General features: G+C 36.3%; 1 protein-coding gene across 5 annotated transcripts in view; it reads left to right on the plus strand.

Annotated features, from left to right (window-relative positions):
• CDIN1 (CDAN1 interacting nuclease 1) overlaps positions 1–27,602 on the plus strand; it is a 211,998-nt gene that overhangs the window by 90,816 nt on the left and 93,580 nt on the right. For all 5 annotated transcript variants that reach the window (XM_054700360.1, XM_037502177.2, XM_037502178.2 and 2 more), the window contains exons 6-8: positions 12,401–12,480; positions 12,827–12,876; positions 17,530–17,597. In XM_054700360.1, coding sequence (XP_054556335.1) covers positions 12,401–12,480; positions 12,827–12,876; positions 17,530–17,597 — 198 coding nt within the window. The remainder of the gene's footprint in view (positions 1–12,400; positions 12,481–12,826; positions 12,877–17,529; positions 17,598–27,602) is intronic.

The following is a 27,602-nucleotide window of genomic DNA, read 5'->3' on the forward strand; positions in this document are numbered from 1 at the left end:
TATACTTTGCCTTCCTTTCTTAGAGTGTCTGACACATAGAATTTCTACTCTTTTCATTTGTAATTAATATAAGAAAGGTAGATCTCTGTCTTGGGTAATGGGCAGAAATTGAATAGCTTATGTTTTGCTTGGAAGTTGTTGAGATTTTTCTCAGGAGAATTAGATGAAAGTTATTTCTGAATAGAAGCGCTGTCCCTGACTGTAATTAGTCACATGGGCTTAGTTCCCAGGAATTGTTTCTTTCAGTGTACTGAAAGTGTGTGAATTTTCAAATTGTTTAACTTACCTTGAAGCTTCATCTCTGTTTGCCCATCTGCCTTTTCCTAAAATTTGAGAATTTTGAAGTTGAGTAGTTTGTTCTTTTCCCATTAGATGAGGGGGCTTGCCAGAAAAAGTACGCACTCTCTTGCCCATACACTCTCCCTTCCCATGAATCCATCCAATCCTGGGCAACACTTTTAATGACTTAGAATTAACTACTTTCTAATTATGCACTCAGGCAGACACCATGATGTGGTGTGGGTCTTTGCCAGCAAAAGGAAACATAGGAGACATAAATGAGCAGGCTGCCAGAAGCAATTGCTAGAGAGGCTTCTTGAAGTCATCAACTTACAAAGCACAGACGTATCCTTGTCTCTCTGCATAATGCAAAGGTGGTCATATCAGCCGCCACTGTGGAACAATATTTAGGAACATCCATTTTTCTTTCTTTTTATAGAACATTAGACACTCATGATCTTGCCAGTTCTTCTAGCTACAACAGCAAATTTGGGTAGATATTTGTTGCCATTAACTTTCTCCCCTGACCTTGAGCAGCCAGAGTTTTCTTTTAACATGTGACTCAACTCAAATTCATAATAAGGCTGTGTATTTGCTCAATGGGAAACACTAAGTGACTTGACACTTCTGTTGCTAATACTTGAATTGGGGAGAGACTTAGAAAGGAGGAGAGAATATCAATGAAAAACTTGAGTTCAGTTCTCAGAAGTGTGATGCATTCATCTAGAACATTTCAGATCACTTTAGAGTACCATGGGAATTGTGCTACGAAAGAATGACTGGTAATTATAGTCCCAGCTGACTAAGTTCATATCATAGCTCCAGCGCTAACTGGGAGTGGTACTTTTGGAAAATTATTTAAATTCCCACCTTTCAGTTTCTTCATTTCTAGGTGGGCATAGCCACTTTATAGGGATATTTTGAGAATTCATTGAGTTAATATGCGTGAAAAATTTGTAGTGGTGCTTGATACATGTTGAATGTTAGCTGACACATCAGGAAATGTTAACTTACTCCTTTTTAGACATGGAAACTTCTCATAGGATAGACTGAGGAGAGCCTTACCTTCCTGAATGCTCAACTAACTTGGGATAAGTATTATTCCAGTGTTTCTGAACTTAAAAATTTGGGTACATTCACAATTTTTGCCATGTCCACATAGTACCACATGCACTAGCAATAAATTTATATTTTAAAAGGAAAATTGTATTTCTACATTAAATGGTACAGTTTCTTTTCATAAATAGAAGGTACTTGTAAAGATAATACATAGCTGTTGAAGAAAAATTGTTTTGTGTAGCCTTTTCTTTGGGAGACACAACACTAGATGTTGTCAACATTTATCTAAAGACCCATTGTGTCCTACAGCCTCTTAACCTATATTTTTCTGAAAACAATTTTTTATTTTTTTTTTTTTTTTTTTTTTTTTATTTTATTTTATTTTTTTTTTATTTTTTTTATTTATTTATTTTTAAATAAATTTTATTTTTATATTCCCCATACAATCACAACCCCCTTATTTTGACCCCAATCCCTCCCTCCCCACCCCACCCCCCATAGAGTATCTCTGGTTCATAGTTTTTTGTTGATTTTGATTTTCACTTTCTTATAGTTATTCATTTTCCTGGTCCCTTATTTAAGTTTTCTAGATTCCTGCTATGAGTGAGACCATCCGGTATTTTTCTTTTTCTTTTTGGCTTATTTCGCTGAGCATGATCGCTTCCAGCGCCATCCATGTTGCTGCAAATTGCATGTGTTTATCTTTTTTGAATGCTGAGTAATATTCCATGGTATATATGTACCACATCTTCTTGATCCAGTCATCTATTTTTGGGCATTTGGGTTGTTTCCAAAGCTTAGCTATTGTAAACAGTGCTGCTATAAACATAGGGGTGCAGGTGTTCTTTGGAATTGATGTTTCTGTGTCCTTTGGGTAAATACCTAGGAGTGGAATTGCTGGATCATATGGAAGCTCTATGTTTAGTAGGTCCAGAAATCTCCATACAGCTTTCCACAGTGGTTGGACCAGTTTGCACTCCCACCAACAGTGCAGAAGAGTTCCTTTGAAAACAATTTTTTAAAAGCTTTTTCATGCATCATGATAAAAGCTCAAATTAATGACAGGTCCATTTTACTAAAAATTGCTCCAGTTCTACAGTACAGGGCTTAGATTTTTGAGTAATTCATACATTATTTCAGCAATCTATTGGGTAGCTCTTTTTTTGCAGTGTAACATTGAGGTGATAAACATAGAAATATTGCTGCTTTTAAGTAGCTTACCAAGTATCTCAACGCAAATAATTCCATAGTCCTCCATGTGAACTATGCATTCTCCAAGACGATAGAGGACTATTGCGTAACTAGAGCTACAGTAACCTGTAGCTTTTCAAATTTAATGGCAGGGAGGCAAATAAGGAAAAAAAGTCTCCTTAGTTGGACTATAGTGTAAAGAAAAAAGATTAAGAAATGTTGATGTGTAGAGCAAATACAGAGCCATATATGGGAGAGCTTAAAATCTGAAACATTTACAGTTTAAGAACCAGCAATAAATTTATAAAAATTATTTCTCATCTTCTTGGGGTTACCACAAGATGAGCTTAATTTTTTCTCCGTGTTAAAGCCCCCAGATACTATAGACCACATAGAGGAAATATGACATCTTTTTTCTTACTCTGTGCTAAATACTCCTTTCTCCTTTATATTTTTTAATGTGTCACAGTTTTAAATCTTAGCATCCTAATCAATCTCCTGTGAACAGATGACAAAGTAACATTTAATCAGGTGCTAAAAAGACAATATAAGTTTACCTCACTCTACTATGAAGGAGAGGAGCACATGTGGATTGGGAAAATAAGGGAAAACTTTATTGGACAAAGTGAGAATTGAACTGGACTTGAAGTTTGAGTGAAGGTAAAGATGAGAAAGAGCACACTGTATTTGGAGGATGTTGTTGTGGGTGAGTGGATGAGAGGGGTGCAATTACATGTGTTTTGGCACTAACCAAGTACTTAAACATTTTTTGAAAAAGAGCTGATAGTGTGCAGTAGCCGCAGACAAGAATCTGATCAGTGTGAGTACTTATGCTTTCAAGACATCTCTTGTCCTTACATAATACTTTTTTATTTGATGACTCTAATTCAAGTTATGATTATGTGCTGGTTAGAGAGCAAAATTTAATTTGTCCCTATGGGACTCCCTAATATTAAGAGATATTTCTTACTCAGGTTATCCAGTGGGATCAGACTGCTTTAGAGATCACTCCCGCGCAGATGAAGAGCTAGTGGGCTGCCTGCAATTCTTAAAAAATAGTTCCACCTGCAAGAGTAAATAGACGCCTATAGGCTACTGACAATATTGAAATTGGCCACAAAAGACATTGCCCAGCCAACTCCTGTGGCGCTGTAACTTGGGGCCTCATAACCTTGATGTCCAAAAGACTTAAACCAACATCTGAAGAAAAGATTAGATTCTAGCTTGGATCTCAGCCTCTGGAGCAGCCACATGAAGAGGCAAAGCTCCTGGTATATTTGGGAGAACTACCAACAATAGAAGCTCTGGGTTCCTCCTCCCCCACCCACTAGATGGAGAATTAGGTTCTAGCGCTGTCATTCTGATTTCACTTGAATTTTTCTTCCTAGCAATCCATCTCTTTATGCCTGTATCATCCTTCCTTCACTTCACTCTTTCTTTATCTCCTGACTACTGCCATCCAATAAAAAATTAGCCCCATTCTAGCTCACCAATCATGCTTAAACCTTGACTCATAAGCCCTGACTATATACGTGGTCTTGTCTTTATTTTAGTGCAAGTATTACCTAGTCAAAAGGCACTCTACAGTGGGCAGGACTTCCAGGGACCTAAAGAGAGAAAAAGTTCTTCTCTTAAATGGCTCTAGGCAAGACTTAAAATACTCCTCCCCCCATGGAGTGGTAACACACTGAGTTGATACACACAACAGGTGTAAAGGATTCCTATCAGGTTCCTCCCAGAGAATGGTTTTGATCAAAGATTATGTACTAATTGTGACAAAGGGTAAGGGCAGGACAGGGGTATAAGAAGGGAGAATCAGGCATTGCCAAACTTTGTTGAATAGATTCCCTTCTGCCTATCACTCTCTTAAGCCTTTGCCAATAAATAATTGGTCAGAGCAGGTCTCTGATTTCCTGCATATCTCATGTAGTCTTTCTTTTTTTACCTTTTCAACAATAGAGAGCAATAAATGATCTATATATTGATAATGCAATGCAGGGAGGCAGAAAGCAGGTCATACTGTGCATGATCTGACACCAACCAAAGCAAGAGTATAACAACTATAACAACCAGAGCCTGAGATGAGGAAACTGAAGATCACAGACATGGATTGACGTCTTGAGATAATATAGCCAGTAGATAGAAAAACCAGGCCACAAACCAAGTCTGTATGATTCTAGGCCCTGTTCATAACCACTGTTCCATTCTGCCTCTGCATTTGAAAGTATTACACTGAATAGCTTTCCAAGCTCACCTTCTTTTTAAAAGGTATGTTTTCCACTTTTGAGGAAGATGTAAATAAAAATTTATTTTTATGTCTTGCCATGTGACATTCCAGGCTAAGTCATAAGATGTCATAAGCTTCTCCTTGATTCTCCTGTTACACTTGCTCTTGAAATGCACCCACCACTTCAAGGAGAAGTCTGTGCACACCTTAGAGAACCTGTATGGGGAGAAACTAAGGTCTCTCACCCATAATTTCTGCTAAGGTCATAATTAGCACAAATTTACCAAATATACAAGGGAATCATAATGATGTGACTCCTCTTCCCATGAAAAAATAGCAAGGAAACTTGTTTACTATATATAATTTTGAGTTGTGGAATATTAGGGGAGGAGAAATAATAGCTCATCGCCATTTATAAGTTTATGTCCAAATTTGCTTGCATTCTTGTTTGCTACAGGAAACCTAAGCTAAGAAATTAACAGTAAAGCTGGTCTATACAAAAGTAAACATAACTACTCTGTCATGGTTATATCTACAATGTAGGTCAAATAATTCCTGCTGAAAATAAGCTGACAGTAAAAATTTACAAACCAAGTGTGATAGTTGATGATATCACTATCATATAGGGAAGATGAGGGAGAACAGGAGCAGAAAAAGTATGCAATGCACTAGAAATGATAAAAATGAAAACACTTTAAGTTAAATCTCTATGATAGAATTTATGAACTATAAAATAAAAAATTTATAAGCTGGGTAAATAAACAAAAACTATCTGGGTAAATGAAAGAATAGGGTGAAAAAGAACAGATAGATTTAGAAAACAGAAGTATTAGAAAAGGAGATAAGCAAAAATTAAAAGAATTAGAACATAGGAAAATTTTATGATGAATCTAAGAAAAGCACCTTAAGTATAACACAGGAAAACAGGAGACAGAATAGGAAAATATAAATGCTTTATAGGAGTAGCAGACATAGGAAAAGCATAAGCTCTTCTAATAGATATCCAATGTAAGAGTGCAGAGGAAGAAAATGGAGACCAAATTCATAATAGCTCAAAAATTTGCAACCTGGTTAAGGTTATATATCCTCAGATTCATCAAACATAAGTAATTACAGTCAGGCTAAATAGAAGAACCACACTCAGATGTATAGTGATGGATTACTGAATAGCAAAGAAAAGTGTAGAAGCAACTAGAGATAAAATACAAATTACTTATGTCAGATTACTGTTAGTCTGTCAGTAAAGTTCTTATCAATAACAGATGCCAAGAGACAATGGAATTGTATCTTCAGAAGACTGATGTAAAAAGATTATTAACCTATAATTTTATTTTATTTTATTTTTAAAGATTTATTTCTTTATACAAGAACTGGGGTATAGGCCAGATGTGTAGGAGGGTGAGAGGATTCACCAGAGACAGAGTAGGGAACAGAACAGGCAGACTGAATGAAATACACTGCTGAGGGGAGCAGCGGGTGAGACAGGAGAGGTCTGCTGAGCCATGTGGGAATTTCCCTGGCTGGCCAGGAATCAAACCCATGCTGCAGAGACTGCATACAGCTTCACAGCACTGCACTCAACTGTCTGTGCCGCCACAGAGGCCCAATCTATAATTTTATACCCAAGTATATTATCTTTCAAGAATAAAAACTAAGTAAAAGCATGTTCAGGCATGGCAAGACTGAGAAGTTTCATTACTCTGTGATACCAACTGAAAGAATTTATCAATTAGATGAGATATTTCAGTAACAATATGCAATTTTTGGATACTGAATCTAAAAAATAGAAAGTAGAATTCAAGAAGCAATGCTGAAAGGAAAAAAAAATGTAAACATGTTGATAAGTCTCAAGAAGCATTGAATGTTTTTAAAAATGTATTAGTCAAGGTTCTCTCAAAATCAGAACCATATGTGTGTGTATAGGGAACTGAGGGAGAGAAATTTATAAGAAATAGAATGCTAGTTCCATCCCCCGTGAGGGAGATACACACATGGTGAAGCAGACCTCTCCTGACTGACCCACTGCTCTCCTCAGCAGTATATTTTAGCCAGTCTGCCTGTTCTGTTCCCCACTCTGTCTCTGGTGAGTCCTCTCACACCCTGCACCTTTGGCCTGTATCCCAGTTCTTGTATGCATAAATATTTAAAAAAAAAAAAAAAAGAATTCTGTGCCTCCCAGGTGGTGCAGGTGCTTGAGCGCAGTGCTGTGAAGCTGTCCACAGCCTCTGCAGCACGGGTTCAATCCCAGCCGGCTAGCAAGAAACCCACATGGCGCAGCAGACCTCTCCTGTCTCTCCAGCTGCTCCCCTCAGCAGTGTATTTCAGTCAGTCTGCTTGTTCTGCTCCCCACTCTGTCTCTGGTGAATCCTCTCACCTTCCTGCACTTCTGACCTGTATCCTGGTTCTTGTATGTATGAATAAATAAATCTTAAAAAAAAAGAATTCTGATATAAGAAATGGGTTCATATGGTTATGTAGACTGATAAGTCACCAAAACATGAACACTAATGGGTAATGGGAGGTTTCTTGACTGAAGTGAGTGAATTCTAAATTCCTGGTACAAATAATCCCCCTTTATAAGAGTGACATACATTTCAAAACTTCCCAAGTGGATGCCTGAAACCACAGATAATGACAAACCCTATATATACTCTGATTTTTCTACACATACACACCTATGGTAAAGTTTAATATCTAAACTTGGTGCAGTAAAGCAGGGGAGGAGGAGGGAGAGGGAGCAGAGGGAGGGAGGGAGGGAGGAGCACAGGGGACTGAGGTGATGGTGCACGGGTGCCTTGGGGAAGGAAACTCTATGGGGACTACACCTGAGGGGGTGGGGGAAGCAAATATTGTTTAAAAATGAACAATGATGTAAAAAATAAAAAATAATAATTAAAATAAAAATAAACCTGAAGCAGTAGAAGAATAATAACGATAACAAAATAGAAAAATTATAATTGTATCCTATAATGAAAGTTCTGTGTTTATATTACCTTTCTCCTCCTGCTTTCTTCCCATTGTCTCCTTCTTTCTGTTTTTTTTCCTTTCTGTAATATGTTTGGACCACCACTTTATGGTAAATGAGACTTTGGGGAAGGAAACCTTGGATACAGGCAGACTACTGTACTTCGAAATACAAAATGATAGCATTAGATATTATTCAGTTTAAGACTTTTTTGGAAGTCTGAAGAACAGCTATAAGGTGTATTCTAAGCAAATAAAGAGAGAAAGAGGGGATAAAGAAAACTTAATCACCTAGAAGGTAGTAAAGGGAAAAGAAAGAGGGAAAGAGAATGCTTAGTGAACATGGAAAATAAGAGAGTAGACTTATTGTAGTATATGCACATGTTGATTTTTAGTGATGTACATTTGTTATAGTGAGATATTACTTCAATAAAAATTTATGAATACTATTGAGATGAGATAATAAAGAAAATAAGGGTAGAAATAAGTCTCTATCAGTATAATCAGAATTTATCAGTATAAAGTGGACTACACTTTTTAAAAAGCAGAGATTTGCAAGTACTATTTTAGAAAATCTACTTAAATGTTATTTATAAGAGTCACACCTCTTACTGATCCAGTAAAGTAAAAGGGAAAGAAATAGAACACAAGGTGTATTAGGCAGATATTATTAATTTTTTTTTAAATGTTACAATATTATTACCACTAAATAACACTTATAAAAAAAAAGACAGTCTTGATTTGATATGAAAGGACATAATTTCAAGAAAGATATATAGAACAGTAAGACTGCATGCATTCAACAAGATAGCCTCTGAATATAGAAAGTAAGTGTTGGCAGAATTATGAAGAAAAGTTGATAAATTCAATATAGTCAATGATTATATCACATGTTTGGAGATAATTAGGTATATAGAAGAGTTGAATAATTCAATTAAAAATCTCAGCCTGTCAGACATATCAGAACCCTCTATCCTCAAAAATAGGAGCTTAAGTATTTTTTAAGATCTGTGAAACATTTATAAAATGTGATCACATATAGAAACCCAAAGGAAGTCAAACAAATACCTCCAAATAAATCACATGCCACAATATAATCAAACTAGAAATATCAAAAACCAAATTAAGTTTTTCAACAAGATATTTATAAATTACAACAAAACATGTGGCATGTAGCTAAAGCAGAATTTAAGGGTAAATTGTAGCATTAAAAATTTGTTAAAGAACTAAAATTTAATTTAAAAAATAACAAGTCAATAAAAGACTTATGTAACAAATTCAAAGTAGAAAGCAGGAAATAGTGATGGCAAATGATAAATTAAACAAAATTGTTGAAATGGAGATTTAGAGAGAGTTAAAGAAACTAAAGTTTGACTTCTTGAAAATGCTGATAAAACAAACCAACCTCTAGCGAAACGAATACATTTGTAAGTTTGTGTAAATTAGTATTAGACTAAAGTAAAATTAATTACAGATCCAGAAGCTGAAACAAAGAATGGATGCAAGGATATCTATTATTTTAGGCTCCTAATTACTTTATGTTAAAAATATTTCACAGTAAAATGATCATCTTTACTTGGGTGTTATCCAGTCTTAGTCCAGGCATTGCCCATTGGCTACCTTCTGGAACATGCTGTAAGAGGTATCAGCCCTCTTCTATTCTTACACATCTAACTGCAAGTGACTCATACATTCCTGCTTTGTACATGCCTGGTAGGGAGTTGAAATACCAACAGTTGAAGCAGTGGCACGGGTAAGTTGTGAATGCTGGGAGTTTAGGGAAAACAAAGTCAGTAAAGTTTAGGGAGAAAAGACTCCTGATGACACATGGCCAAAAAAGATGGAAGTCCATTGGGCAGAGGTAGTAACTGGCCCAGAAACAGCTTCCATGAAATGAACAGGCTTCCTCGAGGCCTCTTATCTCTAGTCACCCCGAGATTGTACAGATACCTTTTATTATTTGGTTGATGTTACTGTTCAAATCCTTTGGCAGTGCCTAAACTTCAGAATATGTGTGTGAAAGTAAGTTTGCATCCTCTGGCTTGATTTGAGACATGGACATACTTTTATGAAGCCTGAGTACAAATGGAGGGCCAGCAGGTCCTGGGTCTGCAGCAAAGACCTAGATTTCCTATTTGTTAGCACTTTTCACTTTTGCTCTAAGAAAAGAGAAAAGACATTTTGTTGTGTTCAAATGAATGTGGACTCAATCTATAGCTTTTACTATTCAATTCCAAATGACTGACTTCCCCTCACAAGCTTCCTTTGCTTTGAATAGTGTTTTAGTCATTATATTCAAACCACTTTTAAAAAAGTTTATTGGCTATGATTCTTAATTCTGATAAGCACACTGTTCTAGAATTTATATTGTGAGGAAACTTATGACATCATCACTCTCTTTTTCTTAATATTTCCTTTCCTTCCCTCACAAAATAAATGACCTAATTTTCTTATGTCCTAGGGTATTCTTCTTTTATTTTTCAAAGAGCCTTTGTTTTATTATATTAGCAATGAGTTTGCATGTAGTTTCATGAGGTCAGTAATTTTCCATAGGATAATAATATTTTTGTTCATGGTATCTGGCCATCTATAGATTAAAGATCTTTTCCTCATATGAATATGAGAATTAGCAGGGTAACATCTTAGTAATGATCAGGTACATGTGGAGACAAAGCTGCCTTTTCTGTGAGATACTGAGAACATCAAGGATAACCTAAAGATTGTATATGCTATTACCGTTTGCTGACCGAGTGGCAAACCAGAGGCAGTACCCTCAGAGAGATGACCTTGCTGCATGAGCACCTGCGTTGGTCCCCTCCAACTGGCCGGGCCTTAGATTAAGCTGGGAATGCTGAATGAGTTTACCAGGTGCATTGCAATTTATTTAACACTATTGTTGCAATAATCTGTTCTTTTACATGGTGATTTGCTAATTCATATTCTCAGCATTTGTACTGTTTATTCATGGCACTTCACTCAGAAATGATTGAGTTCAACTTAAACTAAACTTTATTTGGTTACTGCTATTACTTTAACAAAATAAATGACAACAAAATAGCTGTTGTAGCTATTTTCTCTAGAGACTTGTACCAGAACCTAGTGGGGAGCAGAACAGGCAGATGTACTGAAATACACTGCTGAGGGGAGCAGTGGACGAGACAGGAGAGGTCTGCTGCACCTTGTGGGTCAGCAACCTGGCCAGGCTTAGAACTCAGGCCACTGTGGTGATGGTATGATAGCTCTGAGACTTAACCCCTGTGCCACCAGGAGACCCTCAGATATTTTATTTTTTAAAGATGAAGACATTTAATTTGAGAGGCTCCATAACTTGCTTAGGTTACAGAGTTAGTTGTAGAGATAGGGCTGGGTAAGATTCCAAATATCACCTCTCTAGTTGCAGGGCCAACACAGGTGTACAGATGGCTCTTAAGTACATGGATGTTGCTAGAAGCATGCATTTATGAGACTAAGAGTAGGTGATAATTAAAATAGTTGTACTTCAGTTTTTCTTTTGGGTTCAGTATAGTGCTTACATGAGGAAGGTGTAACTTCCTTATTTTCACAGTATTTACTAACATTTATCATATCTGTCAGTGTTCTTATAGTCCTGAACTTGATAAAGAGTATAATAATCCTTAAAAAAAAATTAAAAAGGCCAAAAATCACCTCAGAGCCTGGATAATGTAGACATGTGGTTGGTGTTCATTCTATTAACTAGATAATTATCCAGTATGCATTTTTGTTTGTACTGGTGTGGGAAGTCCCTTAAGCCATTTTGCTAAATATTTGGGAATGATTCCACTGGAGGACTTGAAATTATTGATTCCAGGACATCTGACAGCTTCAGTCTAGACTTTTGCTTTCTTCCCTTGCTTCTATGCACCTTGGCTTCCCTGTCCCCATAGTAGACAGTGAGGCCAAGCAAGATCTCTGCTTCACTTTTCAAAATATGTGATCTAATAATGGCATTCCTGATTACATGCCTCCCATAGTCTTTTTTTTTTTTTTTCTGTAGAAGTTCCCTGGGGTAAGATCAGTTTAATTTGTAATTGGATGTGATGAGGCATATTTTGGGACAAACATGCATATAAAAATATGTATTTATATAGTTTTTTCTTATTTAAAATGCCCTCAAGTGTCCATTTTAGCTATTTTCTTTTGAAGTGGACATAACATTTACTGCAATTGATGAGCTCTATTTTAGAAAGGTTTAGAATTCAGAAATGCTTTCTTGGTTCAAAGCTATTTTTATTGACATCATCGAAGTCTTTGAATCTGGCCTGCCTTTGGTAAGCTCTCCGTGCACAAATGCTTGGTTCTAAAATACTCACCTGAAAAAGAGAAATATTTTCTTTACTGATTATTTTTGTTGTGTTTGTTTTCTCCTCAAGTGGTCTTTTCCAAAGCTAATATCTGCAAAGAGACATATGCTTTAGTTCTGTACTTGTTAATTTACCCTGGAAAAAATTAGAGCATCCTCAAATCTGGCAATGTGGCTTATAATACTTGGCAAAATGGTCTAATTAAAAGCTTCCCTTAGATTACAAGAAGTAGGAAAAACGATTAGTATCAGTAATGTTTGTATTTTCATGGTTTGTGTATAATAGGTAATATCATTTCTCATGTTGCATTAAAAGTATGTTGACTGCCTGCTAACAGTTCATCTCTTTTCTTCTACAGCCTCCAAGTCTTTTATAAATAGTATGCTACGGGACCCTTCTCAGATTCCAGATGGAGTTCTAGCAAATCAGGTCTATCAGGTATTAATCACAGCTGTCTATTTTCAGTGGCAATGCTGTTATCTGCCTAGCAGAGTAAAGGATTTTAAACCTCATTTAATTACTGTCATCATAAACTATCATGAGGTCAGGGTGCACCATAAATGGCAATGCAATATTTGCGAGATGAGCATTTCACTTTTTAATAGCTTGCTTTTATAGTGAATAAAAAACATGCACTTTTTGTTTTCTGTGATTAAATCTGAACAGCCTTTTGATAGCTTTTTAATTTTTTTAAGAAAAGTAATTACTGCTTTTATGATATTGTTTAACTATAATAGTTTTTGTAGTTGTGCCACCCCAGACCCTTTCTCTTATTTGTCTGCAGTGTATTGTGAACGACTGCTGTTATGGACCACTGGTGGACTGCATCAAACAGTATCCTCTCCCATAAAATTTTAGGTGCACAATTGACGAGCGTAGGCTCACTGGAGGAGATGTGTCTAGCTTTAACCTGACATAAAGTTCTGCTTCACAAAACACATTTCATACTCTTCTATTTTACATTCAATCAACTGGAGGGTCAACTGCAGACCATTCTTTTCTACAGCTTAAGAAAAATCAGATAGACCAGGGGAAGATGTCAGTTCAGCAATTGCACATTCACGTGCTTATTTCAAACGGCTCGGTTTTCAATGAGTTTAAAGGAACAGAGTCATTAGGCAGGTAGCATACTGTCTAGGAGTGTATCTAACCATTACAATGAACATCTAAAACTATATAGCAAAGTTCTGTTAAAAATGAGCCAAATTCAGCTGAGTTTACTAGAATAAATTTTGAGCCTAGAGTTAAAAGATGATGCGATTAAAATGCCACCAGAGACCATCACATTTTAAAAGGCAGTAGATTCTTTTTTTTTTTTTTTAATGATGATTACAATCTGAACTGTCATTTGGTTCCCTGATAAATGTTTTTAGAAAAACAAAGTTAGTTTTTCCCTCTGGACAGTGTTGAACTGTGAAAACAGATGTCTAGTAATTCTGCATTAAAGACATTGAGATTATAAAGAGTTAATGCTTACTTCTTAACACAGGATTTGAGTGGACAGTTACTGCTTTTTCATAGCCTACCCTCTGAAAACTAATCTCAAGAATTTTGTGCTGGTTATAGTCATTTATATATTTATTCTTTAAAGTCTGCTCCCCCAGTCTAGCTTAAATTAATAAAATTGTAGTGTTATCATCAGCTTACCATTTTATTACACTGAAGTCAAACTATTCTACTTTCAGTATAAAATTAATGATAGTGTTAGAAATTGTAGGAGTGCCAACCTCATGTTGCTTCAGTGATAAAGTTTAGCACATTCATATAACAACTAACACCATTCAGAATATGTGGGATGGAATTACATGTTAATTTTAAAGCACATAAAATAGTTAAAAATCAATTTAAAGTTAAGGTTTTAAAAGCATAATGTCTTTTGAAGGATTGCATATTGATTTTAAATATAACTATCTAATTATATATGCATGGACTAAAGTATGAAGTCAACTGCTTTGTAAATGCCAGGAGACTATTTTTCAGTAATAGTTGAGATGCTTACGGGAAACTAGATTGCTGTATTGTTGGCAGAGAAAATGGCTTGTGAGATTATTTACAAGTTTTGCCCCATGGTCACTGCCATACATCAATAATAGGTATTATTATAGACAAAGTCTAAGTGTTTCTGCTTATAGAGCATTATAAATTCTGTTTGGAGTATTTTCCTTACATTTTTGCCATCATTCACTTTCCTTTTTTGACTGTGTTATTGCCAGTAGAATTTAAAGTCGTACATGATTTCAATTGATAAAGATAATGATGTATGTCTGTAAATTGCATTCACTGACTAGATTATAATTTTGCTGTTCCATTATGCTTATTGCCAGGAAAATTACTGTTTTTATAAGCTTCATTTTCCAGACCTTGTATTTTATATATGTTTAGATCAAGCAGAGCATAATTAAGAGGTATATCTTTCCAAAATTTCAAATTGGTGATTGTAGTTACCATGCCAAATAAAAAAAAAAAAAAAAGATTAGAAGTTTATTTTTTAAGAAGACTGATTTTATCTTTGTGTTGAGGTAGAAGCAGTTTCATATAACGTGAATACACTTGCATAGGTGTTTCCTAGACTGATCCACAGGAATTATTTATTATTTCACAGTGAGGAAAGCTTATTGGTTTTCCCTGTGAGTAGAAATGCTATTTATATGTTGTTTTGATGATTTGGTAATGTTTACATTGCTTCCTCTCAGTAAATTACATCATTTTGTAAGAAAGAAAGTAAGAAAGCACACACTTAGTAAATAGAATAGGTGCAAACCCTTTTTATTCCATGAAGAAAATGTTGCATACAGACATTTGTATAAAGTAGAATAAAGTAAATTGAACATTTAATAATAAGGCACCACAAAACACACAGTAGCAGAATATATAAATTGCTATTGATTATGCTTTCCTTTTCTTTTGGTGTCTACTATATTTTTTCCTATATAGCCATGCCCACCCACACCTTTCCTGCCACAGGTCACATTCACTGACACAAAAGGTGTGAGAAACCAGCCACCTCAACTTTCCAAAGAGTGCCATCAGGACACAGCTATTAGACAAAGACCTAAACGGAGAAACAAGGAAAGATAATGATGCAGGAAGCTTAAAATGCTGTGGGTTTCATTTCTGTACCATCAGTAACCTCAGTTTCATGATTCAACATCTTAGATGTAAATAATTTACAACAATAAAAGTGAGAGCACATTTATGTGGAATAGAAGTAAATAATTTAGTTCTAAAATGTGGGATGTCCCGAGTAATAAGAGTCCATTGAGAGGGATTCATCAAATATCTTCAATGGACTTTCTAGTTCTGTGAAATTTTGTGATTTCAAAATCTGTGTCCTTTGTTTTGTTTCTGGTAAGAAATAAAATAAGCATAATCATATTTACTGGAGGGAACAAGAAGGAACAACAGAAGGAAAAATGCAGTTTTGGTTTTTTTTTTTTTTTTTTTTAAGATTTATTTATTTATTTATTTATTTATTTATTTATAGAAGCACTGGGTACAGTCAGAAGCACTGGAGGGTGAGAGAATTCACCAGAGCCAGAGCAGGGAACAGAACAGGCAGACTGACGAAGTACACTGCTGAGGGGAGCAGCTAGCAGCAGGAGAGGTCTGTGCGCCATGTGGGACCCTCACTGGCGGTCGGGGATCGAACCAGTGCTGCAGAGGCTGCGGGCAGCTTCGCAACCCAGCACTCAACCACTGCGCCACTAGGGAGGCTCAGGAAAAATGCAGTTTTGATGATGTTCGTAAGTGAACACATCTCTGGAATTCTAAGATTTAATGAAATTCAGCATATGTTGAATAAGGGGCAGGATAATTCTCTAGGAACTTTTTTTTTTTTTTACAGGTTATATATAATATAAATTTTACTTGATTTTAAACTGGACTCTCATAGTGCATGATCAGAATTGAAGAGTCTTTGGTAAACCAGGAAGTGTTAAGACGAGATTAACATCAGTGGAATGAAGAAATAAGGCCATGAAATGGAGAAGTAAGGTCCAGATAATTATTACCAAATACTTTGTCAGAACTAAAATTCTAGAATAAGATGACGCTCCTGTTTAGACATTGTGCATTCTGCTCCTTGTGAGAGACAGACCAGAATTCCAAGTCACATGCCTGATTTCATTATTTACCTGTCGTGAGAACTGAGCCCGTTACTCAACTTTCTTTACTTTCCTTAGCTGTAAAAATGAGACTAAAAATAAGTATATACTCGTGTGATTATTGTGAAGATTAAATAGGAAGATACCTCAAAGTGCTTAGCATAGAGGCTAAACATGTTATTTGAGAAATATTGGTTAGTATCAATTATCATTTCACAATTGATTTCATTACTTCTTGAGAAGCCATGTGGAGGTCATAAATACAGACTTTGAAGAGGTCTGTTCAGAACCTCTGTTTTGGGGCCTCCCAGATGTTCCAGGTTTAAGTCTCAGCGCTATCAACGCTTTGACTTGAGTTCATTCCCTATCCTGGGAGCTAACCCACATGGCACAGCAGACCTCTCCTGTCTTGCCCACTATTCCCCTCAGCATTGTGTTCCAGTCAGTCTGCCGTTCTGCTCCCCACTCTCTCTCTGGTGAATCGTCTCACCCCCACACCTCTGACCTACACCCCAGTTCTTCTACACATAAATTAAAAAAAAAAAACCTCTGCTTTGCCACACTAATAACTTTCTAAGGTTGCATGGATACCTTTCTAAGCCTTGGCTCCCTCATCTATAAAATATGCATGATAGTAACTGTGAGGATGAAGTAACTTACATTAACTTACAGTGATTTTGAAGCACCTCATAGCAGGCACTCCAAAAATTGTATGCCTTTATATGCATATGTGTGTATGCATGTCATAATGTGTAAACATTCTCACACATGAGAAAAAGACTTGAAACAGTCTCTGAACCCATACCCAAGCCTGCAGTTCTTTAGGAAGATGTCTTTCCTCCAGATTGCATCTAATTCTCAACAGGTCAGCATTAGTGTTATGGCTTCCCAGTCACAAAGGATGGCCAACAGTGGAGTGGAAGAGAAACAGGAGCTGCTAAATGCTGGCTCTGTGACAAGGGTGAATTCACAGAAGATTTATGGAACTCTGTAAGACTATAAAGTCTTAGGACAAAGGCTGGTGGGTAATCTTTGCTGCACTTAGTAACTGCTTAATAAATGTGTGCCAAATTGAACTGGATGATTTTAGCATAACATAAAGTACATTTAAGATGATTCTCACTCTTGTCAAAGGAAGTACATATCCATTTACAAATCTTTATTTGCCAAAATACATATAAACTACATAGAGCAATTCCATTGAATCTTTTAAGTGAAGGGAGAGATATAGAAATCTCATTTGTCAGAGATGTGGTCTAAAAGTAGAAATAGTTGCTGTAATTACTTGTTTTCCATTTCATATCACATTATAGACCAGGTATTAGCATTTTTTTCTGATGATATAATCCTACCTATGTTACCATCCTTAACTAAAATCTCCTAGTGCCATTGGTCATGAACACGAAGTCATGCTAAGAGACTTGCTTCTAGAGAAAAACCTGTCCTTCCTAGGTAAGTATTTCTTAATCCTCTGTAGATTGCAATATCTCCATGAGTGCTTAAATATATATTTTTAAAAACCTTCGTCTTGCAGTTATTATGTACTAAAGGAAGAGTGAACAATGATTGATGCTGTGCATGTTATCTTTTATTGATTTAGAACTGAGCAGGAACTCAGTTACCTAATCCCCTATATATATACAGCACATGCACAGACTTGCAATTAATATTTTATAGAATAAGTGGCTGAAAAAATGCTTTAATATCTGTTGCAGTATTACTTTTGGTGTCATGAGATATTAACCATAATCTCGGCCTTATGAGAGAAAGAAACAAAAGAAATATTGTCTATAAAATGCTTTATATATTAAAAAGAATGGTTACAAAAACTCAGGTGTGTTTGTCTCATATATATAATCAAGTAATACTTTTTACTTGAGTCAGATATTAATCTTTTATTATTTTATGCTAAACATTAATCATCATCACAGATTTGCTATGATTTTAAAAAATCTCACATCTGCACATGTGTTTGTGTCCCAATATGGAATCTTATTACAGATTGTAATTTCTTTTAGCATCTCTTAAAGCATTAGAAATTAAGCCTCAAAGGGCATATATGTGTTAACTGATCACAGAAACCATAAAGCACTCTACAATGAGTTAATTTCTATTCTTTGTTTTAAATGTGGAAATTTGTAGAGGTAATTTATAGTTTCTATACAAATTGTTTTATTGAACACATCTGTTTTATATAGGTACCTAAGAGTCTGCATTATGTATACTTTTAGGTAAAAAAGAAAAAAAAAATCAAAGAATTTTTTTTACCATAATGGTCAAAAAAAATTGGCCAACAAAAATCAAATGAATGGTATTTGATCAGTTTGGGAAGGGATGTTGAATTCAGTCCTGCAAGAAGTCTGTTTTAAGTCTTACCATTTAATATCTTTATTAATGAACTGGAGAATGGAGTTGTATATGTTATAATATAAGATTGTTGATAATTTGAACGTGGAGATATTAATAATATTCTCTAGCTAGGGTTAAAGAAAGTTGATAAATTAGGAGATGTCCTCAAATGACTGAATTAAATTTTAGTATATAAAAGCAGCAAATTTTTCATGTGAGAAGGACAATACAATGTTCAGCCTATGGAAAGAGGGTAAATTGGATAGAAATCATATACCTAGTCAAAAATAGAATGTATAATAGCTTAGACTCTGTTGTAATGGATGATCTATGATGAACCATGAGATACATTTTAAAACTATGTCATTCTGATAGTATTATAAAGTATCTGATCACATTGATCACACAGATAGTGGCCAATATGGCATGACCAAATCTATTTTATTGTTTTAAGCCACCATATTTCCAGAACTGCTGGGGATTATTATCTTGTCACCATCTATTTAGGAGTAAACAGGCCTTTACCCCGATTTCTTTGCTTAGCCAGCTTTTTTCTGCTTCTTACCTGAGGACAGGGATTAGAGAAAGAGCAAAGGGGTTATAAGTGGCCTATATTTATTTATTTTTTATAAAGATTTGTTTATTTATACAAGAACCAGGGTACAGGCAAGAGGCGCGGGAGGGTGAGAAAATTCACCAGAGACAGAGCAGAGAGCAGAACAGTCAGATGGACCAGAAACACTGCTGAGGGGAGCAGCAGGCGAGACAGGAGAGGTCTGCCATGCCATGTGGGTATCTCCCAAGCCAGTCGGGTATCGAACCCGTGCTGAAGAGGCTGTGGACAGCTTCACAGTGATGTGCTCAACCCACTGCACTACCGGGGAGGCCTGAGTGACCTGAATTCAGTCCTAGGTCCTTGACTCATTTGATTATGGGAAAGGAGAGTGTTAGACTGAATTGACTGATTGACAGAGGCAATGCAAAAACATTTCCAGGTACCTATATACTGTTACAAACCAATGTTACTTCAATAAAAAAAAGTTTTTTAAGTAGTATGCAGAAACATGTCCTGAGGTTCATAACCACTTGCACAGACGTTCAGAAAAGGAACGTAAATTGATGGCTCCCATCTATTCCACAGTACTTATTTTATTGAAGCATATTCAAAGATGATACCTGACTGATCTTTCAAAATAAATAACTTATAGTCTGTTTAGCTGACTCTGTGTAACCTCAGTCCTGTTTTGAAGCATCTCGTCATTAGCATACAAAGAAGTTGTTCATTAATTCTATGCATTTTAAGCATTTTAATGCAGCACTGAATTAATATATGTTTGTTTATGGCTAAAACATGAAAATTTAAAACCTTGTATGAAATATTGTTATAAGGTTATTCTTTTACCTTGTAAATACCCCTTCACAATGATTAATTAGATCTAAAGTACTGTGCCAGGTAAATTTAGATAGATCATCATTTTAAATACAACTATGGAAAAATATTGGTATATAAATAGACCACTAATCTGATCTTCTTGTTTGCATATGTACACCTTGAATTTTGTTGCAGAGTTGTTGCAAACATGTTTGTTTTTACTTCAATTCTTTTATAAGCAAAAGTAAAATCTCTCTGTTGCTTTCTAATCTGGACTATTTTCTAAAGACAAGGATTCTTATTGTTTATATATTAGATGTTCTTAAGAATTATGACTTCCCATAATTTTTATCCCGTTCTAAATTTTCCACCCATTGTGCTTATGTTATTTATAAAATACATGTTTTATCTAACCTCTGTTGTCAATAGAAGAGAAAAAAAAAGTAAATCACCTTCTTAGCCTTAACAATATCTTGAATTTCCTTGATTCATAACAATGTACTAAGCAGCTGCTATGATATAACCAGGTACTATTGGAAAGAAAAACAAAAGAGGATCCTTTTCACTGTTGGGAATAGTCAGGTGGATTCATCCTATCTTGTAAATACTTCTATAAAAAAGGTATATTTTATTAAGAGAAGTCAAATTTGAATAAACAGCTGTAGTATTGCCAACTGAAAAATACATTTTATTCATATATTTATTCACTTATTTCACAAGTAGGTTACTAAGTCAGGTACTATTTTTGGCAACTGACATGAGTCCCTAATTTGTTGGAATTATGGCCTTGTAGAGAGACTACAAACAAAAGAATACAGAAAATTTCTAGAAACTTCCAGAAGTTCTTATAATTCTATTCATTATTCATTCTTTTTTTCTACTGACTTTTGTTGAGTGTGTTCTCTACATGCTAGTTAGTGTAAAGATGATGACCTGTAATTACGCCCTCCAGATGCTCACAGCTATGCACACCATTGCTGTGCCCATCCTCTTTAGAATGCAGCTCCTTCTGTAGTGTACCTCACATAGAAGATGCTCACTTGATAATGGAAATAAACGTATTAAAGACTGTGCTACTTCTATTAAACTTTTGAGAGAAAAGTACAGATTACAGCAAAAACCAAAATCAATGGTTGCCACTTATCTATGGAGAAAATGCTCCTGGCTCATATGCAAGCTGTGTTTCCTGAAATGGTGGTAGGATGTTACTTGTTCACTTTCACCTTCCTGTCACCATGTTTTTCCGGGATGCTAGTTGAGCTCATTAGCTAACTTACCACTAAACTAACCAAATTTTCTTTCTTTTCTTGGTTCAGTAGACAGATAGCTTTTAAGTTCTTACTATGGGCAGGCATGATTAGGGATTTAAAAAAAAAAATTGGATCAAACATGGAGGCTTACATGAAAAAAATTCAAGTTTAGGTATATGTCATTGATTTCCAAGGATTGTTAATGCAGAATTAACATTTATCGATTAGCAAAAATTCAAATTTAGGTATATGTCATTTATTTCCAAGGATTGTTAATGCAGAATTAACATTTATTGATTAGCATTTAGAGTCTCAGAAGACGTGAAGACCCTGCTGCATACTCCTAGGTTCTAGGTTTAGATGCACAAAGAACCTTCCTTAAACGTTGACCTCAGCATTGTGGTCGTCCTTATCCTCTCTGCCAAGGGCTTGTTTTCTTTCTTTTTTTTTTAAGATTTATTTATTTATTTATACAAGCACTGGGCACAGTCAGAAGCACGGGAGGGTGAGAGATTCGCCAGAGCGGGGAACAGAACAGGCAGAATGATGAAGTACACTGCTGAGGGGAGCAGCGGGCGTGGCAGGAGAGGTCTGTGTGCCATGTAGGACCCTCGCTGGCGGCCGGGGATCGAACTGGCAACACAGAGGCTGCGGACAGCTTTGCAGCCCAGTGCTCAACTGCTGCGTCACCAGGGGAGGCCCTTGTTTTATTTCTTTTATTAAAAAAAAAAAAGGAAGGTGCATTTCACCTACTGATGGAGATATTTTAATTTGTAGTCCTCAAGTAATTAATGAGTCCGTGTTTTCGTATTTTCTTACATTCTTTCTCTCTCTTTTTTTTGACTGGTGGGTGTGGGGAGAACTTTGGACATAAGGGAAGGGGATGGGAAAGAAAAACAGTGACAGTGAGAAGAGGACAAGGTGATTTGCACTGTTAGAGAAAATATGAAAAATTTCTACCAAACACTGAAAATAAACCCTTCATCCTCGGTTGGCCTGTCTCCAGGTCAGAGGTGCTTTCGTCAGTAACTTCCACTGCCTCTGCCTAGTGCAAATTCTTGTTAAGTTTGGCTTAATAAGCATGACTCTGGAAATATTTCATTCTTTCCAGTAGGAGCTAACAATTATTTTGAGTGACACCTGAGAGGCACCCACTTTATCCTATCTCACCCTCCCATGTTTGGTCTTGCCTTATGACAAACAAGCAGACTTTACATGGTGCTTTCCGAGCACTCCTACACTACACTGTGGGACTCCAGGAGGGTATAAGATGAGAAGCCAAATAGGCTTAGTGAAGGATGTCCCTCACTGTAAGAAATTAGGATCTTTGTTTCTAAAGAGTTCATCTGTTCCTGCTGCTTTATTCCCCACCTGAAGCAACAGTGCTCTGTTGGGGAAGTGATTATGATGTGACAAACAGGGGATTATGACTTAGGGTGAAGAATAGGCAGTGGGAACAGATGAGATTTATAATACTAAGATTATGTTTACATGCAGATGTTAGCAGTAGAAAATAAAAGACTAGAAATAAAACATGATTATATAGGCTAAGGGAACTGAGACAGTTGGGTATTTTATAAGGTATCATCTATTGAAATTCCTATCTATTTGAAAGTTAAATATAAGATGATATTTTCGGAGTAACAGCAACATGATATTAGGGGTGAGAAGGAGAGAATTGGGGTCCTGCTCACATCTTCCTGAAGAAATTGTCATAGTGTGAGGTGCCATCTTTACTTATTCCCCTTATTAAATATGCTTGTGCATGCTTCCCCCTGGGCTCAGAGCAAAGAACAACAGACACATATATGCAGTCTTGCTGCTCCTAGCCCAGCCCCTCCCTCACCATTGCTTTGCTAGATAACTTGTGTCTGCTGGTCTCCTGATGATGATATGTTACAACTATTTTGGTTGTGAATGACAGAAACCCAATTAAGCTAGATTTTGTGTGTGTGCGTACTGACACACACACATACACAAGAATTCACTAGTTCAAAGAGGTACCTGGGGAGTCTAAAGTCCAGAAGATAAAGCAGTGTTCTCTCTATCTTGTTCTGCTTTCTTTAATGTTGTCTTCATGCTCAGGCAATAAAGATGGCCCTTGGCAGTTGCTACTTTATTCCTTAGAGTTTGCAATCCTAGAGTGAAATTAGTGGTTCTCTTTTGCCCCACAATAAACCTCAGAAAGGACTCTGACTGGCTTTTCTAGGTCAAGTGTCCATTCCTGTGGCCAGTGGTTCGGAATCTCTTTGTTGTTTTTTTTTTAAAGATTTATTTATTTGTTTGTTTGTTTGTTTGTTTATTTATTTATTTATACAAGCACTGGGTACAGTCAGAAGTGTGGGAGGGTGAGAGGATTCACCAGAGCCGAGCAGGGAACAGAACAGGCAGACTAACAAAGTACACTGCTGAGGGGAGCAGCAGGCAGCAGGAGAGGTCTGTGTGCCATGTGGGTCCCTTGCTGGTGGCCGGGATCAAACCGACACTACAGAGGCTGCGGGCAGCTTCGCAGCCCAGTGCTCAACCGCTGTGCTACTGGGGATGCCCTGGAATCTGGTTATTAACCAGCCACCAAAATCATATTGTGAGAATCTGTTGACAGTGCCCAGCAGGATGGGACCCAGGATAGAACAATCAGATACCTCAACTCCAGAGAAAATTAGCTATAAGTTGGAATTTGACTCCCATAACCAAAAGGCATGGGGGGTGGAGTTGTTAATGTTACTGTTGTTATTGTTGAATTGGCTCCTTAGTAGCTCTGCAGAGGGTCTGATATCTGTGACTACAGTGAAAAGCGCTAGGGTTGACAAAGACTACCCTTAAAATCCCTCAAAATTTTGGAGTTGGAAAGGATTCTAATGACCATCCAATTCCCTTGGTTTGTTTAGAGGAATCTGGCCCCAGACTTTGCATCACGGCTACTGGCTACTGCCCTACCAATAACTTACCCTGTATTCTTTTTATTCTGCCATGCTAGTCTCCCCATTTTTGTGGCTTTAAATCAAGAGAATTTATAGTATTGTGATGTAAAATGTAGAAGAGTTTCACCTTTAATGTTGATATTCATGTCCTCCTTCTCCACGACCACCTGCCAGCATTGACCGCACTACTCAGCCTCACTGTGCACTGTTAAGGTTTTGTGACCTCCCATTTGTTTCCTATCTTTAGGGCACTTCAATTTTCACTAGAATTGTCCCCTAAAGACATACGCAAAGGACAAGGTCAGAGCAGTCAGTTGTATTCCCTATTAGTGGCTTTGACAAGAGGCTTTGGGGAAAGAGGTTGAAACTAATGGCTGTAATGAAATTTTAGATTCTTCAAAGATTTCATTCATCTGGACTGTTAGTCTCCCTGTTAAATGCCTTTCTGTTCTGTGTACCTTTGCATATGGTTTGCAAATCATAATAATGTCTATAACTAAAAATTTGCTAACTTTTTTAATTGGGTAGAAAGGGCTATGAAACTTACTTTTAAGGAACATAAAATTGTGGGTGACAAAGGCGGTAGATTCTAGTATTGAGTGAGGTAGCATTTTGGAAAAATAACATAGAAAATCAAATTACTAGAGTTGAAAAGATACATGTAGTTTTCATACATGCGCATACACAAAAGGGAGATTATCTATCTATCTATCTATCTATCTATCTATCTATCTATCTATCTATCTATCTCCTTTTTGCCTTTCCCCAATTTAGTTAAAATGTAGTAGGTTTTTAAAAGATTGTTTTTACCATACAGTATATTTTAACCTAGCATTTTAGAAACATTTGACAAACGGATAGATAAAAATCTTGTGAGGATGTTACTTTGTATTTTCAGATGTTGTGCACTGGAATTTATATTATTTCTCTTGAAATAACTATTTCTTAAATTTAATGCTTAAATGAAACAAAACAAAAGAAAACCTTGAATTTCTTGGTAGTCCTCATGCCCTCCTGTAATCCTTAAGTATATGTTAACTAGTTTCAGATGTGTTTTGTTCTCTGACTCAAAATCAGCCCTTTATTTTAAAAAAAGAAATTGTGTAATTAGTACTTAATTGCTTTGGATATTTTGGGCATTTAGAGGAGAGGATAATTAAAAGGCCAGAGAAATTAAATGTTCACAGTGTTCTTTATGTATATGTAATTTCTTTTTTAAAATGCCCTCTAAATGCAGTCCTGACAATTTAAAAATAAATGACAAAAGACCTAAGTTGTTTTTTAAAATTTAACATCAGTTTTATCTGTGAGTGCAATTTTGTTGATTTTTTTTTTAACTCAGTTGAAGAGAAAGAACCCTAGAAATCTAGTTCATCTTCTCTTCAGGCAGGTGTCATCACCTACGTAATATCTGGCAGATAGCTATCACCTTTCCTGTGATCTTTTGGGAGAAAAATAAGAATTTTTTTTCTTCACTTCATAAATATCACATTTGATCAAATTTAAATACTTGGATTAACTAAGAATGGAATATAATCTAGTGGAACAAATGAGAACTTGGTTGATCTGCAATCTAGCCTGAATCTTTAACTATTTGAGAGATGTAGGTTTCTGGATCTTCATCAGGTATAAATTGGAATGTTAGATTAGTAATCTCTAACACTTTGCAAACTCAGAAATAACTGTGTTTCATTAGGCACACAATATCAAAAGGCTAAGATTTTGTGGATCCAGAGACTCACAAGTCTGCTAAGAAATAAGAATTTATTAATTCTGATAATGAACATATGAACTGTGACATTAATATATTTGGTGTTTTTAATACATATCTTAAACCAAAAGAACCTTCATCTTTGCTATATTCACTGTTTAGATAGGTCTACAGGATTTGGAGCTTGATTTTATATTGATCCCCAAGCATTTGGGGAGGTTACCCTAAAAATGCTATTGTAAATAATTATCACTACTTACTTTTCCTCTTCCTAACTAATTTTATTCTTCCTTTTTTCTTAATCCTGATCATTTTTTTTTTGAAGATTTATTTATTTATGCATACAAGAACTAGGGTACAGGCCAGAGGTGCAGGGGGTGAAAAGATTCTCCAGAGACAGAGTGGGGAGCAGAACAGGCAGACTGACAGAAATACACTGCTGAGGAGAGCAGCGGGCAAGTCAGGAGAGGTCTGCCATGCCATGTGGGTAGCTCCCTGGCTGGAGATCAATTTTATGCTACAATGGCTGCAGATAGCTTCACAGTGCTGTGCCACCAGGGAAGCCCCTCATATATTTTCTTGAAGAAAACAGCAAGTTACTTATTTCTACTTGGGAATTTCAAAGAAACATAAAGTAACCTCTTGGCTAAAATAAGTGTGAAGAGCTGTAAGAACCTGGATGAAATACATGATTCTCCAGGAAAATATAAATTGCAAAATTAACTGAAGGAGAGAGAAAACATCTGAATAATCACCAAAAGAAATAGGAAAATAACCACAGAGCTGCCTACAACAGCCATGCCAGGCCCAGCCTGCCTTTATGGAGGAATTCTCTCCAAACTTTCAGGACTGGATAAATCCTTGAATGTTAGTCAAAATATCACAGATCAAGAGAAAAGTAGAACTTTCAGTGATTATCGAAAAAGGAGATGAAGTCCCTTTTATGCTCAAGATGAACCTCAGACCAGACAACTGGGAGCAGGGATGAAAGATACCTGTGAAAGTTAGCAAGTAAAACCTCGATATCTGGGCCATGTTTGTTGTCCCTGAATCATGTTGATTCATGGGGAGTTAAATAAGGAACAAAAATTACTAAGTCTATCTAGGTAGGCTTTGTGGTAAACATGGATATTCATAAAGTGCATTTATATTTTGTGTTATTACCCATTTTGAGCAAACTGTAAGTGAGGGCCCCTGAATGTGGGGCAAGTTTTAAAAATTGAAAAGGAAACATTTCCTATCTTCAAAACAGAGGCTTCAGGCCCAGTGTGTGACAGATAGGCCCATCACAAGACAAAGGAATAAACAGAGAAGGAGGCAGAGGGGAAGTATTGTGGGCTGATGACTAAGCCATAACCTTCAGATCTTAGAGTGGGAACCCTGACCACCCAAATGGTCAACTAAATTTTAAGTCCATAACCAATAGTTTGAAAAGCAATCTAGTGGTAAGGAGTCTTCCAAGAACGAGAGACCAGGAGATAAGCATAACACAAAGGCCAAGAAATCAGGCCAGATGGATAGGGCTGACCTGAAAAATCTCCCAGTGATAGTGATGATCAGTGATAGAAACTTTTCCTTGGGCCAGGTGAGCAAGGCCACCTGTTTATTAACACTACTTCCTGTTCTTGAACTATCATTTCCTCTAACTTTGCCAAGATGTTCCTTCCTCCTTACTTAGAAAATCTAGGAAACAGTGTGATGGTTGAAACAGGGGCTATAAGGCAATGAAAGAGTCAGAAGAGGGGAGAAGATGCCCAATAAATAACATAGTGTTTCAAATGAATGGAATAACTTCTTACTATTAAAAAAAAATAGTGTAATGTCACTGGTGGTGACACAGATGGTATGAAGGTA

The sequence above is a fragment of the Talpa occidentalis genome, unplaced genomic scaffold, assembly GCF_014898055.3.
Source record: "Talpa occidentalis isolate TD23 unplaced genomic scaffold, MPIMG_talOcc4v2.1 talOcc4.11, whole genome shotgun sequence".
Taxonomy (NCBI): Eukaryota; Metazoa; Chordata; class Mammalia; order Eulipotyphla; family Talpidae; genus Talpa; species Talpa occidentalis.